Consider the following 18,417-nt stretch of genomic DNA (forward strand, 5'->3'; position numbering starts at 1 on the left):
ATCTGGGGTGTGCTTTGTGATGCCTCTCAGGCTGTGCTGGAGAGGGAGATGCTGCCTGGACAAAGAGGCAGATGGAAGGCTCTAACCCATGTGGCCCAAGGAGAACATTGTGGTAGTTTTGGGCTCCACCTTTAAAGTTCTCCACAGATGTCGAACAGAAGGTGGTAAAATGTAAATGAGTCCCTGTTGGGTGTAGAAAGGGAACTAATGGTAAGTTCTAAACCATCCATTGGAGAGGTGTCTACCAGAAGAATTGGTGTGGTGAGCAATCTTTCTCTCCTTTGGCTTCTTCACTCTGGGAGGTGCTAACTTTGTGCTGTGCTGGCTTCTGCTTGCTGCATTGTTTTAGCTAATTCCTAACACCCCTCTGCTCTTTTCTCTTGTCCCTTTGTGTCCAGGGGAGTAAGGAGGGGGGCAGAGAGGGAGAAGCTATTAGCTCCCCTGGTTTTTGGCCAGGGTGGGGTCCTGTGCTGATGATAAATTGCAAATACCTGCAAATGCTGCAAATCCTCTGCATTCTGTCCATATTCATTGCATGCCATTGTAGATTGGAGGTTTGCTTGCAAACACAGCTTCATGTGCTTCCAGCTAGGCAGGTCTGGTTAATTTAGTGTTGGAGGGGTGGATTTTTCAACCCACCACAAGCATCCTGTGTCCAGCACAGAGGAGATGAGCTGATAACCTTCTGGGAGCAGCCCAGCCACAGCCACCCACAGGCACTATACTGCTCTCCCCTCCTTCTGGTCAGGAGCTTGTTTCCAGAGGCAACCCTCAGAGAAGGAGGAATCATAGAATCATAGATTCAATAAGGTTGGAAAAGATCTCAGAGATCATCAAGCCCAAGCTGTCACCCAACACCTCCTGACAACTAAACCATGGCTCCAAGTGCCACATCCAATCCCCTCCTGAATACCTCCAGGGATGGGGACTCCACCACCTCCCTGGGCAGCACATCCCAAGGGCCAATTTCTCTCTCTGTGAAGAACTTCTTCCTAACAGCCAGCCTGAACCTCCCCTGGCACAGCTTGAGACTGTGTCCTCTTGTTCTGCTGCTGGGTGCCTGGGAGCAGAGCCCAACCCCCACCTGGCTATAACCTCCCTGCAGGGAGCTGCAGAGAGCAAGAAGGTCTCCCCTGAGCCTCCTCTTCTGCAGGCTAAGCAACCCCAGCTCCCTCAGCCTCTCCTCCCAGGGCTGTGCTCCAGACCCCTCCCCAGCTTTGTTGCCCTTCTCTGGACACCTTCAAGAGTCTCAGTGTCCTTCTTAAATTGAGGAGCCCAGAACTAGATGCAGGACTCAAGGTGTGGCCTGAGCAGTGCTGAGCACAGGGCAGAAGGACTTCCCTGCTCCTGCTGGCCACACTCTGCCTGCTGCAGGCCAGGATGCCCTTGGCCCTCTTGGCTGCCTGGGCACACTGCTGGCTCGTGTTCAGCCTACTGTCAACCACTACCCCCAGGTCCCTTTCTGCCTGGCTGCTCTCAGCCACTCTGCCCCCAGCCTGACTTCACACAGCCTATGGTGCCACATAACCTGCAGAACTCCCCTGGACCTGCAGACAGGATGGGATGCAAGGTGCCATGGTTTAGTTGATCAGATGGTGTTGGCTGACAGGTTGGACTCAATGATCTCAAAGGTCCTTTCCAACCTGGTTAATTCTGTCCTAATTCTTGGGAAGAGAACAGCTGTGTGTGGGTTTACAGTGGGCAGGTAGCCACAGAGGTTGGGCAGGGCAGGCTGGGTTGGATTGGCCTCGCTCAGCTTGGTCAGGTTTGCTCCCCGGAAAGGAGGGAACCTCTGAGCGGCGGCTTGGGCACCACCTGAGCAGCCCTCCTCACGTTTCTCATTTCAGCTTTTTACTCCCAGCTCTCCTGAAATCCCAGATGCCACAAGGGAACCCCTGCAAGGCCTCCAGGCAGCCCTGCCTGCCACAGCTGGGATCCGATCGCCGAACGAAGCCGCTCCGCTTTGCCCTGCCAGAGCGGAGGACCAAGGACACGTCCACAACCCAGCAAGAAAGGCAAAGCTATTGTGAAGGAAGCTTGGGGGTGGTGGCTTTTGGGTTGATTTCTTTCCTCCTTTTAAAGCATCGAGAATGTCTGAGAAAGGCAAAGATGTAAAGGGGGGGGGGAGGGGAGGGGGAGGGGGAGGGGGAGGGGGAGGGGGAGGGGGAGGGGGAGGGGGAAGGGGAAAAAAAAACCCCAACCAACTTGGAGCCAGCAGATCCAAACTTCCCCTTGATTCTAAACTTAGCTCAGCCACTGGCCCACCGTGCAGATGACTCACTGCACTTCCTTGAACTTAAATAATTCCTCTTACAAAACTTGTTAAAGAAAAGACGTCAGTGTAAATTAGATGTTGTGCCTAAGTTTAGCTGTGGCCCCTACATAAGTGCTGGAGCTTTGGTGTGCCATCATTCTGTCTGATTTAGAAGCATGTGCACACACACACACACACACAGAGGCACAGGCACAGCAAGGGGGAGGAAGAGGCCCTTGCCCTATTTTTACCATTTCATTTCCATAGATTGTTGTTTTGTGCTGGTGACATCAGAGCCCGGGGCCGATTAGGAGCCGAACCACTCTCCCAGCAGCACAATTCCCACCCACCCCCTCCCCACTCACACACACCCCACCCCCCCACCCCCCTCCACCCTCCTTCCCCAAGCCTTCTCCTCTCTCTCATCCTGTCAGGGAAGTTTTCAGTCCCATGCAAGGCGGTGGGAGCGGAGAGCAGGCGCTCGGCACAGAGCGTACGCGGCGGATGAGTCCTTGTGACATCAGCCCTTCGCTCCTGAGGGAGCAGCAGTCATTGATTCACTCAGAGGCAGCCACGGAGAGAAATGTCAAAGCAGAGATCAGCCAGAGGCTGAGGCTGGTCTAATCTGCCCAGAATGAACACATATTTAGATCTCTTATCCATGGAGTCACCATCCCTGGTGGTGTTTAGGAAGAGACTGGATGGGGTGCTTGGTGCCATGGTTTAGTTGATTAGATGGGGTTGGGTGATGGGTTGGACTGGTTTATTCTATTCTATTCTATTCTATTCTATTCTATTCTATTCCATTCTATTCCATTCCATTCCATTCCATTCTATTCTATTCTATTCTATTCCATTCCATTCCATTCCATTCCATTCCATTCCATTCCATTCTATTCTACTCTATTCTATTCTATTCTATTCTATTCTATTCTATTCTATTCTATTCTATTCTATTCCATTCCATTCCATTCCATTCCATTCCATTCCATTCCATTCCTATTCTATTTCATTCTTATTCTATTCTATTCTATTCTATTCTATTCTATTCTATTCTATTCTATTCTATTCTATTCCATTCCATTCCATTCCATTCCATTCCATTCCATTCCATTCCATTCTTATTCTATTCCATTCTTATTCTATTTTATTTTATTCTATTCTATTCTATTCTATTCTATTCTTATTCTTATTCTTATTCTTATTCTATTCCATTCTTATTTTAGTCTAGTCTAGTCTAGTCTACTCTATTCTATTCTTATTCTATTCCATTCTTATTCTATTCTACTCTATTCTTATTCTATTCTAGTCTAGTCCATTCCATTCCATTCCATTCTATTCTTATTCTATTCTGTTCCATTCTATTCTTATTCTATTCTTATTCTATTCCATTCCTATTCTACTCTACTCTATTCTTATTCTATTCCATTCTTATTCTACTCTGTTCTATTCTATTCTTATTCTATTCCATTCTTATTCTACTCTATTCCATTCTATTCTATTCTAATGGTAAACCCTTTAGCCTGGGCAGCCATGTCCTCTGTCAGGCCCTTTCCCCCTGTAAATAGACAGAATCACACAGAATCGTCAACCAGGTTGGAAGAAAGCTCCAAGATCATCAAGTCCAGCCCTTCACCCAAGGCTAACTAATCAACCAGACCATGGCACTAAGAGCCTCATCCAAGTTAAATACCTCCAGGGACATCGACCCCACCACCTCCCTGGGCAGCACATTCCAATGGCCAGTCTCTCTTGCTGGGAAGAGCTTCTTTCTAAGCTTGAGCCTAAACTTCCCCCTGGCACAGCTTGAGACTGTGTCCTCTTGTTCTGGTGCTGGGTGCCTGGGAGAAGAGACCCACCTGGCTACAGCCACCCCAGAGAGTCTTCTTTACACAGGAAATGTGGGCAGGATTTGAGGCTGACCAACCTTCCCGACAGGAGCGCACTCAGAGGACAAACCACGAGACTTCTAGGAGGCTGCATTTGGGGGATGTCAGGTGGGAGGTGTTTGTTCAAGCTAGGTCACTTCCTAGCCAACTATCCCTCTGCAGATCCTCCTAGCCTGACATTGAGATGCTTGGCAGGCCCCACAGAAGCACCAGAAGTGACTGCCCTTTTCCTGTCCAACTCCTCTGCTTCATCCCACCATAAATGTCCCTCGGGTTCTTTTTCTGCAGTGGACTATCTCAAGCTCATCTCAGACCCTGAGGAAGAGGAGGAGGAGGTCTTCTCTTTGGGACCACAGAATAATAGAATCATATAACCATTAGGGTTGGAAAGGACCTCAAGGATCAGCCAGTTCCAAGCCCCCTGCCATGGCCAGGGACACCTCACACCACAGCAGGTTGCTCACAGCCACCTCCAGCCTGGCTGCAAACACCTCCAGGCAGGAGGCTGCCACCACCTCCCTGGGCAACCTGTGCCAGGCTCTCACCACCCTCATGGGGAAGAAATTCTTCCTGACATCCAATCTGAATCTGCCCATTTCTAGTTTTGTTCCATCCCCCCAGTCCTATCACTCCCTGACACCCTCAAAAGTCCCTCCCCAGCTTGCTTGTAGGTCCCCTCATAAAGAATTTATGCTGGTTTGGAGAGCAACATATCTCTGCTTCTTGGAGATTTCATTACTGAGGCTGTCAACCAAATGCTCTGGTGCAAAGGGCAGGCAGAGGATCACAGAATCACAGAATCACCAAGGTTGGAAGAGACCTCAAAGATCATCAAGTCCAACCTGTCACCACAGACCTCATGACCAGACCATGGCACCAAGCGCCACATCCAATCCCCTCTTGAACACCTCCAGGGATGGGGACTCCACCACCTCCCTGGGCAGCACATCCCAATGACAAACGACTCTCTCTGTGAAGAACCTTCTCCTCACCTCCAGCCTAAACTTCCCCTGGCACAGCTTGAGACTGTGTCCTCTTGTTCTGCTGCTGGGTGCTTGAGAGAAGAGACCAACTCCCTCCTGGATACAACCTCCCTTCAGGTTGTTCTAGACAGCAAGAAGGTCTCCCCTGAGCCTCCTCTTCTGCAGGCTAAGCAACCCCAGCTCCCTCAGCCTCTCCTCACAGGGCTGTGCTCAAGGCCTCTCCCCAGCCTTGTTGCCCTTCTCTGGACACCTTCAAGTGTCTCAATGTCCTTCCTAAACTGAGGGGCCCAGAACTGGACACAGGACTCAAGGTGTGGCCTAACCAGTGCAGAGTCCAGGGGCACAATGACCTCCCTGCTCCTGCTGGCCACACTCTTCCTGATGCAGGCCAGGATGCCTTTGGCCTTCTTGGCCACCTGGGCACACTGCTGGCTCATGTTTAGGCAGCTGTCAATCAGCACCCCCAGGTCCCTCTCTGCCTGGCTGCTCTCATCCACTCTGCCCCCAGCCTGTAGCTCTGCATGGGGTTGCCGTGGCCAAAGTGCAGCCCCTGGCACTTGGACTTGTTGAATGCCATCCTGTTGGCCTCTGCCCAGCTGTCCAGTCGGTCAAGGTCCCTCTGCAGAGCCAGGATGCTTGTGTCCACAGCAGCCTGGGATCTTTCTGGTGCTCAGATACCCTTGTTCAAAACTGAATCCCATTTTTAGTTTTGGATAAGCCCCACCAACAGCCAGTGAACTAATTATTGCTAAAGATGTGTTGGGCTTTGCCCCATTGCCTCCACTGCATCCTGTGGCTCTTCTCTCTGTATTCCTGGGCAGTCTGAGTTAGTAAAAGCCCTTTCAGATGTCCCACCTGGGTTTAGAGCGAATTGGACCTCAGGTACCACCTGGGTGGGACTGCTTCTCTAGGAGCACAAGTGCAAAAGAAGGAGATTTGGCCAGCAGCCTGCTGTGAGGCCCTCTGACTTGCTCTGACTCAGGGTTTGCCCTTAAACCAGGCCAAATCCTTCCCTGGCATAATTACACGGGTCTACACCAGCGCTGGATTTGGCCCTTGTGTGTGTATATATCTATACAGGGCAGAAGTGTATCACACACAGTACAAACAGCACTGCTGGAATGGATCTACAGCCTCTAAAGGTGGCAGGTGACAGCTGAAAGGACAAAGCATGGTGCTTTGCAGGGAAAACAGGAATGCCTGTCACAGCAGCAGCTCAGCAAGGCAAATCCTCTTGGAAAAGTGCTTTAGCTCCTCTCAACACAAAGCAGTACAAAACAGGAGCCAAGAGGGATGGTGTCCCTCCCAGGCCAGGGCTTCTGCCTGTCAGGAAGAAGTTCTCCATAAAAGGAGTTATTGGCCCTTGGGATGTGCTGCCCAGGGAGGTGGTGGAGTCCCCAGCCCTGGAGGTGTTTCAGGAGGAGACTGGATGGGGTGCTTGGTGCCATGGTTTAGTTGATCAGATAGTGTTGGGTGATAGGCTGGGCTTGATGATCTCAAAGGTCTCTTCCAACCTGGTTAATCCTATTCTATTCTATTCTATTCTATTCTATTCTATTCTATTCTATTCTATTCTATTCTATTCTATTCTATTCCATTCCATTCCATTCCATTCTATTCTATTCTATACTATTCTATTCCATTCCATTCCATTCCATTCTATTCTAGTCTATTCCATTCCATTCCATTCCATTCCATTCTATTCTATTCTATTCTATTCTATTTCTATTCTATTCTATTCTATTCCATTCCATTCCATTCCATTCCATTCTATTCTAGTCTAGTCTATTCCATTCCATTCCATTCCATTCCATTCCATTCCATTCCATTCCATTCTATTCCATTCTATTCTATTCTATTCTATTCTATTCCATTCCATTCTAGTCTAGTCTATTCCATTCCATTCCATTCCATTCCATTCCATTCCATTCCATTCCATTCTATTCCATTCCATTCCATTCTATTCTATTCTATTCTATTCCATTCCATTCCATTCTATTCTATTCTATTCTATTCTATTCTATTCCATTCCATTCTATTCTATTCTATTCTATTCTATTCTATCACCCAGGACAGGCTCTAGGTATGGGAGCAGATCTGAACATGGCCAAGAAGGCAAATGCCTTGTTAACAACGAGCAGCACCTGAGGAAGGAGAGGGAAGTTTACTCCTTCTTGCTACATCCTCGGGGGTAGGGGGAGGAGGGGGGAGGATGTTGCTAGGTGTGAGAACCATTTCTGGTCTCAAGAGTTTGACAAGTATGGGTTCAGCAATAATGCAATTCTTTCTGAAACAGCCATGGAAACCCTCCCTCACTTAAAGATCAGCCTTGTTTCTTCAGAGGGAAGGCGCAGAGGAGAGCAAATCTCTGCCTAAGGCCGGCTGCGTGGAGAGGAAAATCTGCCGGCATTAGAGATCCTCCAGCAGGCTACAGCTCTCTTGGACTCAAATCCAAGACAAACCAAAAGGAGCAGAGCGCTCAAGTGCCACATTTGGAACGACTCCTCCAGCAAATTTGCCATTGCTGCAAGTGTGGCAATCAATAAGGGCTGTCAGAGAGAACAGCTCGCTCAGAAATTAAATGCTAAATGAAGGACTCCATGAAATCCTATGCCCTGTATTATCTAAGATAAAGTAGATGATCATAAGAGTCCCCTTGGGTCTTCAAAATCTATGAGTGCAGTTAAAAGGACAATGTGCTTCCAGGAGCCAAACATGTGGTCCTCACAATTTTCAGGGATGTGCTCTCCCTGAAAGTTTCTTCCTTGAGAAAGACTAAATGAAAGGATTTAGCCCAGGCCTGGCCACGAAGCTGCAGAGGTATCAAGAAACGTGCCCCGAGAAGCTCAGACTTACTCCTGGCTTCCTGTTTCCACACAATCACAGAACAGTAGGGGTTGGAAGGGACCTCTGGAGATCATCCAGTCCAGTCCCCTGCCAAAGCAGGGTCACCTAGGGCGGGCCACACAGGAACACAACCAGGCAGGCTTTGAAAGTCACCAAAGATGTGATTGGGATTCTCTGAACCCCAGCGTGGAGGGCTGGGAAGGGACCTCTGGAAACCACTCAGCCTAAGCCCTGCTCCAGCAGGGCACCCACAGCAGCTTGCCCAGCAGCACAGTGCCCATCTGGGCTTGGAAGCTCTCCACACAAGGAGACTCCACAACCTCTCTGGGCAGCCTGCTCCAGGGCTCCAGCAGCCTCGTACCAAAGAAGTTTTTCCTCATGTTGAGGCAGAACCTCCTGCGTTCCAGTTTGTATCTGTTGCCCCTCATCCTGTCACTGGGCACGAGTGAAAAGAGACTGGACCCATCTTCTTGACACCCACCCTTCAGGTATTTGTGAACATTGACCAGATTCCCTCTTAGGCTTCTCTTCTCCAGGCTAGACAGCCCCAGGACTCTCAGCCTTTCCTCGTCATCCCTTGTGTCATTTCAGGAGGCAGTTCAAACCACCAGGAGCAGAGCTGAGCTTCCTGGGGGTTGGACTGGGTGAGGTTCCTTCTGACCCAGACCATTTTATGGCTTAATGATTCTTTTTGAACTTGCATTTCATCTGGGGAAGAGGAATTTCAGTCCTCTACACATCTTCAACAAGTGCTAGCACTTAGTGCACAAAACTTCATAGTGCAGGTGGAGTAATCCCAAGTTTCATCCTTTGGCTACAAACACCAAGGAGACCTCTGCTTGGATTACTTAGAGCACACTTCCAGTTTAGCTGGGCAGAAAGTGTGGTGTGACCAAGTGTGTGAGCACTTGCAGCATCCCTGAATGAACCTGACAGCAGGGTTTTGCTGTGTGCTGCCCTTGGGAAGCAGAGGTGTGATTTTCTGATGCTCTCAGTCTAAGAAATCATTGTCCTTTCCCCTCTCTCTCAACAGATTATTTTTTCCCCCTTTTGCCTTCTTCTCTGCTTAGGTCTGTGTTAAATCCAGACTTCCACCTTGCTTTGCACTAGTTGCTAACACACACTGCTGGTGCCAGCAGCTCTTTCTAAGTTTTCTCTGAGCTCTCTCAGTAGAATTCTGCTGTTGAAAGGAGTGAACCTTTGACAAGAGAGGGTTTGACCAATCTGGTTCAAAACCTGGGTGCAGGAAATTTTGCAAGATAAATTGGTAGGAAACCCCCAAGTTAATTCCTTTGCTTTGCTTGTTTAATTGTCTGACCTTGGAAGGAAGCAGAGGTTACTTTACACCAGACTGCTGTGCAACAACACGTCCCAGTAAAGCCCCTGAGCCACACGACACAAATAACAAACGCAGGCAGCTGCTGCCGAGCTCAGGTGGCAATTAAAGGTCAGGGATCCCTGCCCCGCGCCCTCGGAGCCTGTGCTCTGTCGGTGGGACTGGCCAAGCACCCCACGAAACCAAAGGGACTCCTCGGCATGCTGCAGTGACGGGTTCTAGGAGCGCCCAGCGCGTTTCCAGTCCAAAGGAAAGGTGCTGCCCAAGCTGGGGGAGACCGGGAAGCTCATCATCCCTCACGGAATGTTCATTAAAAAGGGATTAAGCGGAGATCTCATCAAACACACCCATCCTGCTGGAAGTAAATGACTTCTAGGCACTGGGAGCGTTGGACAATAGGCACCAACTGATTGGGTTTGCATGTTTTAGAGGGTGTTATTGAGCTGGGGGGGGGTGAAGGGGGGGACCACTTACTCCAGCAATTCTCTCTGCTTCACTCAAACATTGGTAAAAATGCTGGAGGTTATTTGGGGGCGGGGAGGGGGGAATAATAATATATGTGGAGACAGTAAAGAAAAGATACCCTGGGCACGACGAGCTAAAAGGATGCTGCATAGAAAATGAACGAATTCTTAAAGACTAATAATACATGAAAGGTTAAAATTCACTGCTGCTTCCACTCTCAGGTTTCCTTCCCCCAAACATTAGACGAAATTGCATTGTTTACAAAAATTTATTAATACAAAGTTTACACACTTTATATAACAGTTATCAAAGTCCTAGTTAGAGAATATCATGTGTGTAACCACACTTGGTGTAAGCTCTTTTGGTTTTGTTTTGGGCTTCTTTTTTTTTGTTTGGTTTTTTTTGTATCTATATATATATTCATTTGCACACAAAGTAAATTCTCCCACTAACGACTGCGTCTCAGATCTGCTCGAGTTTGGGTAAGGCTGCTGGCGTTCCTACAAGAGAACCATACAAAGGATAATAATCTAGGTGATCACTTCAGGATGCTTGCGGCTAGCCACGGAACTCAGAAAGCAAAGGCCGGGGAGGGAGCCCTGTCAGACAGCACGGCCGACACGAACACGCGAGATCTGCCCGGCGCCGAGGAACAGAAGAAGCACGACTAAAACGCAAGCCGATGTGTTGCAGCATCGTAGGGCCACTGAATAGCCATCCGTCAACTCGTGGCGATTGACAAGGTGAAGAGAAGGCACGAAGGCTGCCCACCGCGCCCCGCAGCCCCTGCGCCCCGCACCGCCGGCGGCCCGGCACCGGCGGGGCAGGGCGGGCGGAGCTGCCGGGCTGCCGGGCAGGCGATGCCAGCGGTGCGGTCATCCGGGGCTGGGTGCCGGCAGCGCCTGCCCGCCCCGCCGGGCTCTACCCACCGCTCCCGGCCCGCCACGGCGGCGGCTCCCGGCCGGGACAAGAGGTTTGTGCCCGCCACTGCTCTCTGGTGCGAGGAGCGGCTGCTGCCGGCGTCTTGAACGCGGGACTGGATTTGTGTCTTTGGAATGACTCCTTTAAGGGGTGTGTGGTGCGCTGGAAGGAAGCCGGTACCTACGGGTCCTCCTTCGCCCCCGGAGCGGGCGGGGGGGGATGGGGCCGGCCCCAGGCGGAAGGTAAGATAGGAGTCCGTACAGAGAGAGATGAGGTGAAAATGGTTTATCTCGTTAGAAACCGCACCACAGGTGAACACTACACATTCTTTTATGACAAAAGTTTTGTTTTATGAAATAAATTTTACTAAGCAATAAGCCAGAATGTAGAAAAATACATTTTACCTCCAAACTCAATAAACAAGGAACAAAAACGTTCGTAGTAGTGCATAAGTCTTTAGTGGTAGCTACAACAGGGGTTCCTAAACTCGTACAATAAGAGCTTGCATAAAACAGAACAAAGGAGTGAGAGAGCGTTCACAATCTTTTGGAATATTTTTTTTGGGGGGGGTTATATTTGGGGGGTGGGGGTCCCCCCAAAAGAACGTAACACAAAAAAGGGTGGGTTAAACCAGAGTCTGGAAAAGTGCGAAGAGAGGATGAGAGATGGGAGGGTTTACAAGGAAAGAACAAAAAAAAAGGAGGGGGGGAGGGAGGGGAGGAAGAATAAGAAGAAAAGGGGAAAAAAATAAAAGAAAAGAAGAAAACAAAGAAAATAAGAACGAGCAAACAAACAAACAAATCAAAGAGAAGAGCAACTCCGACCGGAAAATGCAAAGGCGAACCCTGCTCGTTACACATGATGAGAAGCGTGGACAGCACTGGAGAGTAACACACTGTACTTTGCATCCAGGTCCAGTACCGAGCTGCCCGGGGCAGTTGGGTAGCGGATCGGAGGTGGGATCCCCTCGTCTTGCCTCGACCCTGCGGTACGGGCTCCGGTACCGGGTCCGGCCCCGGGGCACGCCGGAGGCCGCCCCCACTCACTTCCCAAACGGGTCCTGTCTCCGCTTTCGCTTTGTTCTGCCGCTCTGCCTAGCCAGCCCGGAGAGCAGCGCTCGGGGCTTGGTCCTCACTGTCCTGGCTGCTGGATCGGGATTTAAGAGTTGGGGAGAGGGGTGGCTTTTTTTAACCTGTTACGGTTCGATTGGGTTTTGTTTGTTTCTTTCTTTCTTTGTTCGGTTTTGGTTTTAATTTGGTTGGTTTGGTTAGGGGGTTATATTTTTTTTGTTTGTTTAGCTATTTCTCCCTCCAATAGACAACAGAGATGCGCAATTTGGATCGAGCTGTTGTTCGCACAGGAGAATTATCCTCTGTGCTCATTGTTTGAGGAGACACTAATACGGCTACAACGGGGATCAAAGGAAGCGGGGGAGGGGGGGGGGGGAGGGAAATAAAATATAAAGAAAACAAAAATCGAAATCTAGAGGAAAGGGGACGCTGCCCCTTCACAGAGGCTGGTGGTGAAGGAGCCTGCCTGGAATCTCACCGGGGGAAGAATCTGCTTCACCAAATCTCCTAAAACATTTGTCCTCATAATCCCCTGGGAGCAGGGCATCCCTCTCTATGTACAGTAGCAAATGGTGAAAATCAACGTCTTCGACCCTGTCACGGATAAAAATACTATCCTCTTAATTTCCGTTACAAAAATAGGAGGAATATTCAAAGCAGTGATTGTCCTTTTTTTTCCTTTTTCCTATTTATTTTATATAAAAACATAAACAGCTCAGGCGAATTCTCGTTCTTGTGCAGGCTCTATATGAAGAACTGTTCTTTGCTATTCGTAGTAGTATTTATATATATATATTTATATATTATATATAACTTAATGATTGGTCCACAAAGTAGATCTGTGCGTTTCTCTAGTGCTTTTGTACAAAAAGAAAAACAATATTATTATCAAAATATCCATTTAATGGCTTTACTTCATACATAAATACATGTTTAGATAACACAAGAGCAGTGATTGTTCAGTCAGTTTGGAAACGACTTGGGTTTGTTTAGATTTTTTTTTGTTGTTGGGTCTCTCTCTCTCTCTCTCTCTCTCTCTCTCTCAGGACTTTGTACACACAGGAGTGGCTGGTTACTCATCGCTACAAATACGCTACTCGGCGTCCTTTGTTTTTAACCCTTTGTTTATACCTTTTCCCCAGGACGGCTGCTAAGTACTTCTTGACAGCCATTTGTTTCCGGTAGCGGCTGTAGCTGTCCGTGAAGATGCCGTCTATGTGCCGCTTGGTCAGCGGCTCCGCCTCGTCCCCGGGGCCGCCGCTGCCACCACTGCAAGCACCCAGAAGCACAGCAGCGTCAGGCGGGGCTGCTCCGAGCACCCCCGCGCCCTCCCGCGCCCCGCCGAGCCCTTCCGAGCCCCACCGAGCAGCCCGCTCCGAGCCCCGCGGAGCCGCCCCCGGCGCAACACGTTGCGCTGAAGATGCGCTTGGAAGACAAAGGCCGCGCCCAACCGCGCTCCCGGCGCGGGCCGGGAGAGACGAGATCTGTGTCCCCGGCCATGAATTATTCACTGCGGCGGGGAGCGCGGCTCTCCTCGCCTTTTCGTTAACGCGCTGCCTCTTGCCGGAGGGCAGCGGCTGGCACCGGGCTCGCCCCTGCCCCGCCGCCGGCGGCGGGAGGCCCCGGGGAGCCTCTCCCGACGCCCTGCCGTGCGCAGGGCTGTAGCCCGCTGTCTCCCCGCCTTCAGCCGGGCGTTCGGTCATCGCTCCCGGCGGGCTGCAACCCCCGGCAAAGTGGGCAGGCTGCCTGGCTTTTTCATTTGAAACGGGCCGGTGGCAGCACAGGATGGATACGTGTACATAAATATACATGCACACATGGATATGCAGCCATAAATATACATACGCGCACAGATCTGCATCTATAAATACACACACAGACACAGGCATATGCACGTATACATAGAGGCACAGATGAATATGCGCATATCTCTGTGCGTGTGTGTGTTCCTCAGCGCAGCACCAAGCAAAGCTTCCCGAACCCCCGCGCTGATGGCCGGGCTCACGCTACGCCGGGAGCGGGCGGCAAGCCATGGCCGGGGACGGTTGAGATTTGGGGGCCCAGATCCTTCCTTTCTTCCCTCAGCCCCACGGCCGGCACAGCAAATTCCCAGCCCCGGCCGGGGACATCTTTGTGCCCCCGGTGCGCGGCCCATTGAGCGCCTCCGCCCCGGCAGCACCAACGCCCCCCTCGGAAAAAAAAAAAAGAGCGAGCGCGGCCCCTTACCCGACCCGCTTGGCCATCAGAGAGTGCAGGTATTTCCTGGCGGAGAGCTGCCCCAGCAGCTTCCTGTAGGCTTTGCTGAAGATGCCGTCGGCGTGCCTGCGCGGAGGGGAAAGCCCGCTGGTGAGCGGCGAGGCCCCGGCTTGCGGCGGGGACCAGCGAGCGGAGGGCGGCATCTCGCCGCGTCCCCCGGGACCCCCTCCGCCCCCACCCACTCTCCTCCCCGCCACTCTCGCTCAGCTCCGCACTGGCCGGGCATTTCGGCTTCGTTCCCGGGCGCGTCGCCAGCCCTCCCGCTCCCGCCCCGTTCCGCTGGAGGTAAGCGGCTTGCCCGTTCCTTCCTCTTTCTCCGCCGGGCCCCGGCACCGGGCGGCGCCGCCGTTTATTTGGGTTCGGGATGTATTGTTGTGTTGGGATCGCTGCTGTTGGTTCGTCGAGCAGCTTTGTTACTATCATTATTGTTATCACTCCCCCACAATCGCCTCGGCCAGCCCCGTTTTTGCTCCCGGCTCAGAGCCGAGGCCCGAGCCCCCGCGGGCTGCATTCACCTTTTTTCCGGGGGATAGTACCAGGTGTACATCTCGCCGATCACGGAGGACGGGCTCGCTATACCGAGGGGGTCGTGGTCGTAGGCAAAGTCCTGTAGGGTGTTCCCGTCCTCGTCGTAGACTTCATCTTCCAGCCTGGCAACGAGAGCGGCAAGAGGAGGGCGTCAGCCGGGCTCCGGTGTCCACCCGCCGGCCCAGCCGACCCGGGCGCCCCGTACAGCCTGCCCCATCCCTTCCCTGCGACCGCCCGCTCCCATCCCCTCCCTCCGCCTCCTCTGCGGGGCAGGACGACGGGGGAGGGAACAGACCTGCCGTCAGACGTGTTCCGAGAGAAGCCCCAAACATCCCCCCGCCCCCGGCCCGGCCCGGCCCGGCCCCGGGACCAGCCCCTCTCCGCCACAGCCGGCGCTTCCCGAGCGGAGCCCGCACAGGCGGCCGCGCACACGCAGCCACACGCACCCGCGTGCCAGGGGCTGGGCGGGAGAGGCAGGCTCCCCGGCGGGGACGGGGCGGGGGGCGGTAGCTGCCATCGCCGGTGGGTGCGGGGGGCCGCACCCCGCTCCTCCCCGCAACGCCTGCCGGGCCGGGGGCGGGGGCTTCGTCTGGTGCTAGTTTTCGTTGAGTAGTGCCTCTGCCCGCTGAGGTCTCGGCAGTTTGGAGGGGGGGGGGGGGGGGGGGGTGTGTGTGTCCCCCTCCGCCCCAGCCCACCCCCGCTCTCTGCAGCGCGATGTAGGTCACTGTACGTTACCGGCAGCTATTTCTGTCTGTGCGCCTTAGCGGGGCGATTAATAATAGATGCCGCTAAAGGCTTTCACTGCTAATTCAGGCGCTGGAGCGAAGGGAACCGGCTTGCTGCCGGCTAATGGCCCCGCAGCCCCTCTGCCCGGGGAGGGGAAGGGGGCTGCTCTGCGCCAGCCCCGACAGGCCCCTTTTTTGTGCGAGGACATCTCCGAGTCAACCCCTCCCCCCCCCCCAGATAAAAAGGATACCGTCCTCGGACTGCCCTGCGCGCCTGGCATCGCCCCCCACTCACTCCCCCACACACGGCCGGGTCTTCCACAGGGCACCCCGGAACCCCGTGGCGCAGGACGACAGCACCGAACCTCAAAGCTCTTCTCAAGCCACGCAACACCGGTCTCCCGAGCAAGCTATACAAAAAGGGGGCTGTCCCGGTCCGGGCACCCTGTGCCCCTCGTCTCGGCTCAGTACAGGACACTGTGACCGCTGGTGGCCCTCCAGTCCTGCCCGAAAGACAGCGGGGTCCAAAAGCCCTCGGCTTCCGAGCGTAAAGGACCAGCACGGGCATCGCCCTGCGCTGCAGCCCCGCACAACTGCTCCCAACAGGCGCAGAAAAGCAAACGGCTTTGTGACAGTTGTTTTGCCCCTTGAGAAGGGGGGCTGCACACCTAGAGCCAGAGAGGCCGGGGTTGAACACCCGCCAGTTCCCGGGCCGCCGCACACACCGTGACAGCCCTTGCACACTGCAGCCCATGGCACCCGGACCCCCGCCCCGCTTTCCCCGGTCCGGACAGCCGATGCTCGCCGTTCATCCGGGGCGACTGGGGCCAGGTGGGGGGCTGCTGCTGGGCCCCCTCGAGATGTGGCCGGTACGCGGCAGGACAGATCCCCTCCACCTCCCCGGGGACAAGAGGCTGCAGGGTCACCCCTCCGGGATCCCGGAGAGCGGTCCTAGGGGAAGCCAGCGCTGCAGCCCGGGAGGCGACAGCGGGGACCTCTTCGCCCTGTGACCCTACCGGCGGCTCCTACCCCGGGTCGGAGGGAGTGGGCACACAGCCTAAGTGCCGGGGGGGTTCTTCTGGTGACTGCGCCCCACATCTCCTTCCGCTGTCGTCTCTAGTAGGAGTGCCCTACCTTCAGCAAAGCCGGGGGGCAGCGGGGGCCTGAAGGGGTCCCGGCGCGACAAACCGGGCGGGGGGCGGACCTACCTGAGCGGCGGGTACTGAAGTCCGGCCGCCGGCGAACAGTAGACACTGCAGTGCATTATTATGCCATAGACCAGGAGTGCCAGGAGCGCTTTGCTACACATTGCCACTCTGTGCGGAAGGGAAAGGAAAAACGCTGTAAAAAAAAAAAAAAAAAGGAAAAAGAAAAAAAAGAAAAAAAAGGAAAAAAAAAAGCCACCAAAAAAACACACCCCCAAAAAACACCAACCCACAACCAAAACCAGAAAAAAACCAACACGAACGGGAAAAAGCACACCCCACGCCCCGCCAAGCCACGGGCCGAGCCTGCAGCTCGGCCTCGAGGGGCAAGCGCCCTGGGCAGCCAGGGGATGCCGGCGCGAAGAGGAGCGGAGCGGTGCCCGTTGCAGCGCGGTGCCCGTTGCAGAGCGCTGCCGCCGCCCGCTCCGTCGGTGCCCGCCCGCCTGCCCGCCCTCCCCGGCAGCGCTGCAGGAAGGCCCGGCGAGCCGCCTCGTGTGCTTACCATTAAACTCTAAACACCCGGCACTAGGAGCGTTCGTTTGCGAATAGAAAAGGGCAGGGCTTGGCGGGCGGGGGGGGGGGTGTGTGTGTGGAGGGGTGGTTGGAAATAATAATTTTTTTAAAAAAAAAAAATTAAAAAAAAAAGGAAAACCCCCAAAAAAGACCCAAAACGAGGCGGGGGAAATGGAGCTGTCTCCCAAGTTGCAGCGGAGAGGAGTTAAAACCCTTGTGGCATCGTCTGTCTGATGGGCGAAGGAGGTGAAGAAGACGCAAAAGCAGCAGTTTTAGTTGTTTGCTGGGTTTAGGGAAATCCGCTCCCCCCCCCAGAAAAAAGAAAAAGAGAGGATTACAAAAAAACAAAACAAAACGGGAGGAAAATAAAGTTCTCAGGTAGCAGCACAGATCTGGAGTGGAGTCTGCAAGGGAAGGGAGAAAGGGATGGAAAGAGATGCCGCCGGAGAAGGGGTGGCGGGGGAAGGGGAAGAGGGCGACGGGCGCGGAGGCGGAGAGCCGCGGGCTGGCTGCGTGCGATGTTGTCTTCCCCAGATTTCTCCCCTCACTGAGTGCCTTCAGCTTTCTCCTCTTCCTGCTCGGTGGCTCCAAACTTGACCAGCCTTCCGCAGCCCTCCGTCTGATACGCAATTAGCAACAAAACCTTTGCAAACAACCCGCTTCAGCGAGAGCCCTCTTCGTAAACATTCGCCTGCTCGTTACCTCAGAGGACGGGCAATATTGTTCGTTGCCCCCGTGCTGGTGTCCGGATTTTTATTCATGAATCAAATGTCTTTTTTTTTTTTTTTTTCCGGTCTTTTTTCTCCCTTTTATTTTTTATCCTCCCCCCCCCCCCCCCCCCCCCAGTCACGTAATAATCGGGTATCAGAAAAGACGTCACCACCTCAATTCCTCAAGGAACACAGTTCTGTGTCGTCCTCAAAGATGAGCTTATCAGGAGTCATAGAGCTTCTCATAAACACCAACTCACACCTCCCCCTCCCCCCCTCATCCCCTCTCTCCCCAAGAAATTAGGGGGGGGGGGGGGGGGGGAAAAAAAATCAACAACCAAGCAGCCACACGCAGGAACCCCCCCAACCACCTACCCCCATTAACTCGCCACGGATGCTCGCCACGGGCAAGTTTCGCCTGCCGTGGGAAGGGACCTAGAGGTGTAGGAGGGCGGTTTGGGGTGATCTTGGGGGGTGGAGGGGAGTGTGTCCCAAGACCAGGAGGGCTTCCCCGAAGTTTTGCTCCGTTTTCCTCCGCGAGACCAGGTCACCCCCACGCCGGACCCCCGGGGCCGCCGCCGGCCGCGGGGCCCCACGAAACCGCGCGGAGCTGGGCGCGCAGGTGGAGCAGTCCCAGCGCGGAACCCCAATTCCACCGAGATTTGGGCAGAAAGGGGATCTGTTTTTTTCTCCTGACACCTCTCTCCCACCCCCC

General features: G+C 53.4%; 1 protein-coding gene across 1 annotated transcript; it reads right to left on the reverse strand.

The window, feature by feature from the left end:
- Nucleotides 1–12,148: 12,148 nt before the first annotated feature.
- ADCYAP1 (adenylate cyclase activating polypeptide 1) lies at nucleotides 12,149–17,048 on the reverse strand. Its single transcript, XM_054164159.1, has 5 exons — nucleotides 16,982–17,048; nucleotides 16,483–16,590; nucleotides 14,537–14,671; nucleotides 13,992–14,087; nucleotides 12,149–13,034 (listed from the first exon to the last, which is right to left on the reverse strand). The coding sequence occupies exons 2-5, from the start codon at nucleotides 16,581–16,583 to the stop codon at nucleotides 12,848–12,850; spliced, it is 519 nt and encodes a 172-aa protein (XP_054020134.1). The 5' UTR covers nucleotides 16,584–16,590; nucleotides 16,982–17,048; the 3' UTR covers nucleotides 12,149–12,847.
- Nucleotides 17,049–18,417: the final 1,369 nt, after the last annotated feature.

This window comes from Dryobates pubescens, chromosome 9, assembly GCF_014839835.1.
Source record: "Dryobates pubescens isolate bDryPub1 chromosome 9, bDryPub1.pri, whole genome shotgun sequence".
NCBI classification, from domain to species: domain Eukaryota; kingdom Metazoa; phylum Chordata; class Aves; order Piciformes; family Picidae; genus Dryobates; species Dryobates pubescens.

What these genes read in the sequence shown, in the direction of transcription:
- ADCYAP1 (XM_054164159.1), bottom strand. Translation starts at nt 16,583, where the DNA reads ATGTGTAGCAAAGCGCTCCTGGCACTCCTGGTCTATGGCATAATAATG. An exon ending in CTTCAGTACCCGCCGCTCAG is followed by an intron (nt 14,672 to 16,482) that starts GTAGGTCCGCCC and finishes TCTCGTTGCCAG; the next exon opens with GCTGGAAGATGAAGTCTACG. An exon ending in CTGATGGCCAAGCGGGTCGG is followed by an intron (nt 13,035 to 13,991) that starts GTAAGGGGCCGC and finishes GGGTGCTTGCAG; the next exon opens with TGGTGGCAGCGGCGGCCCCG.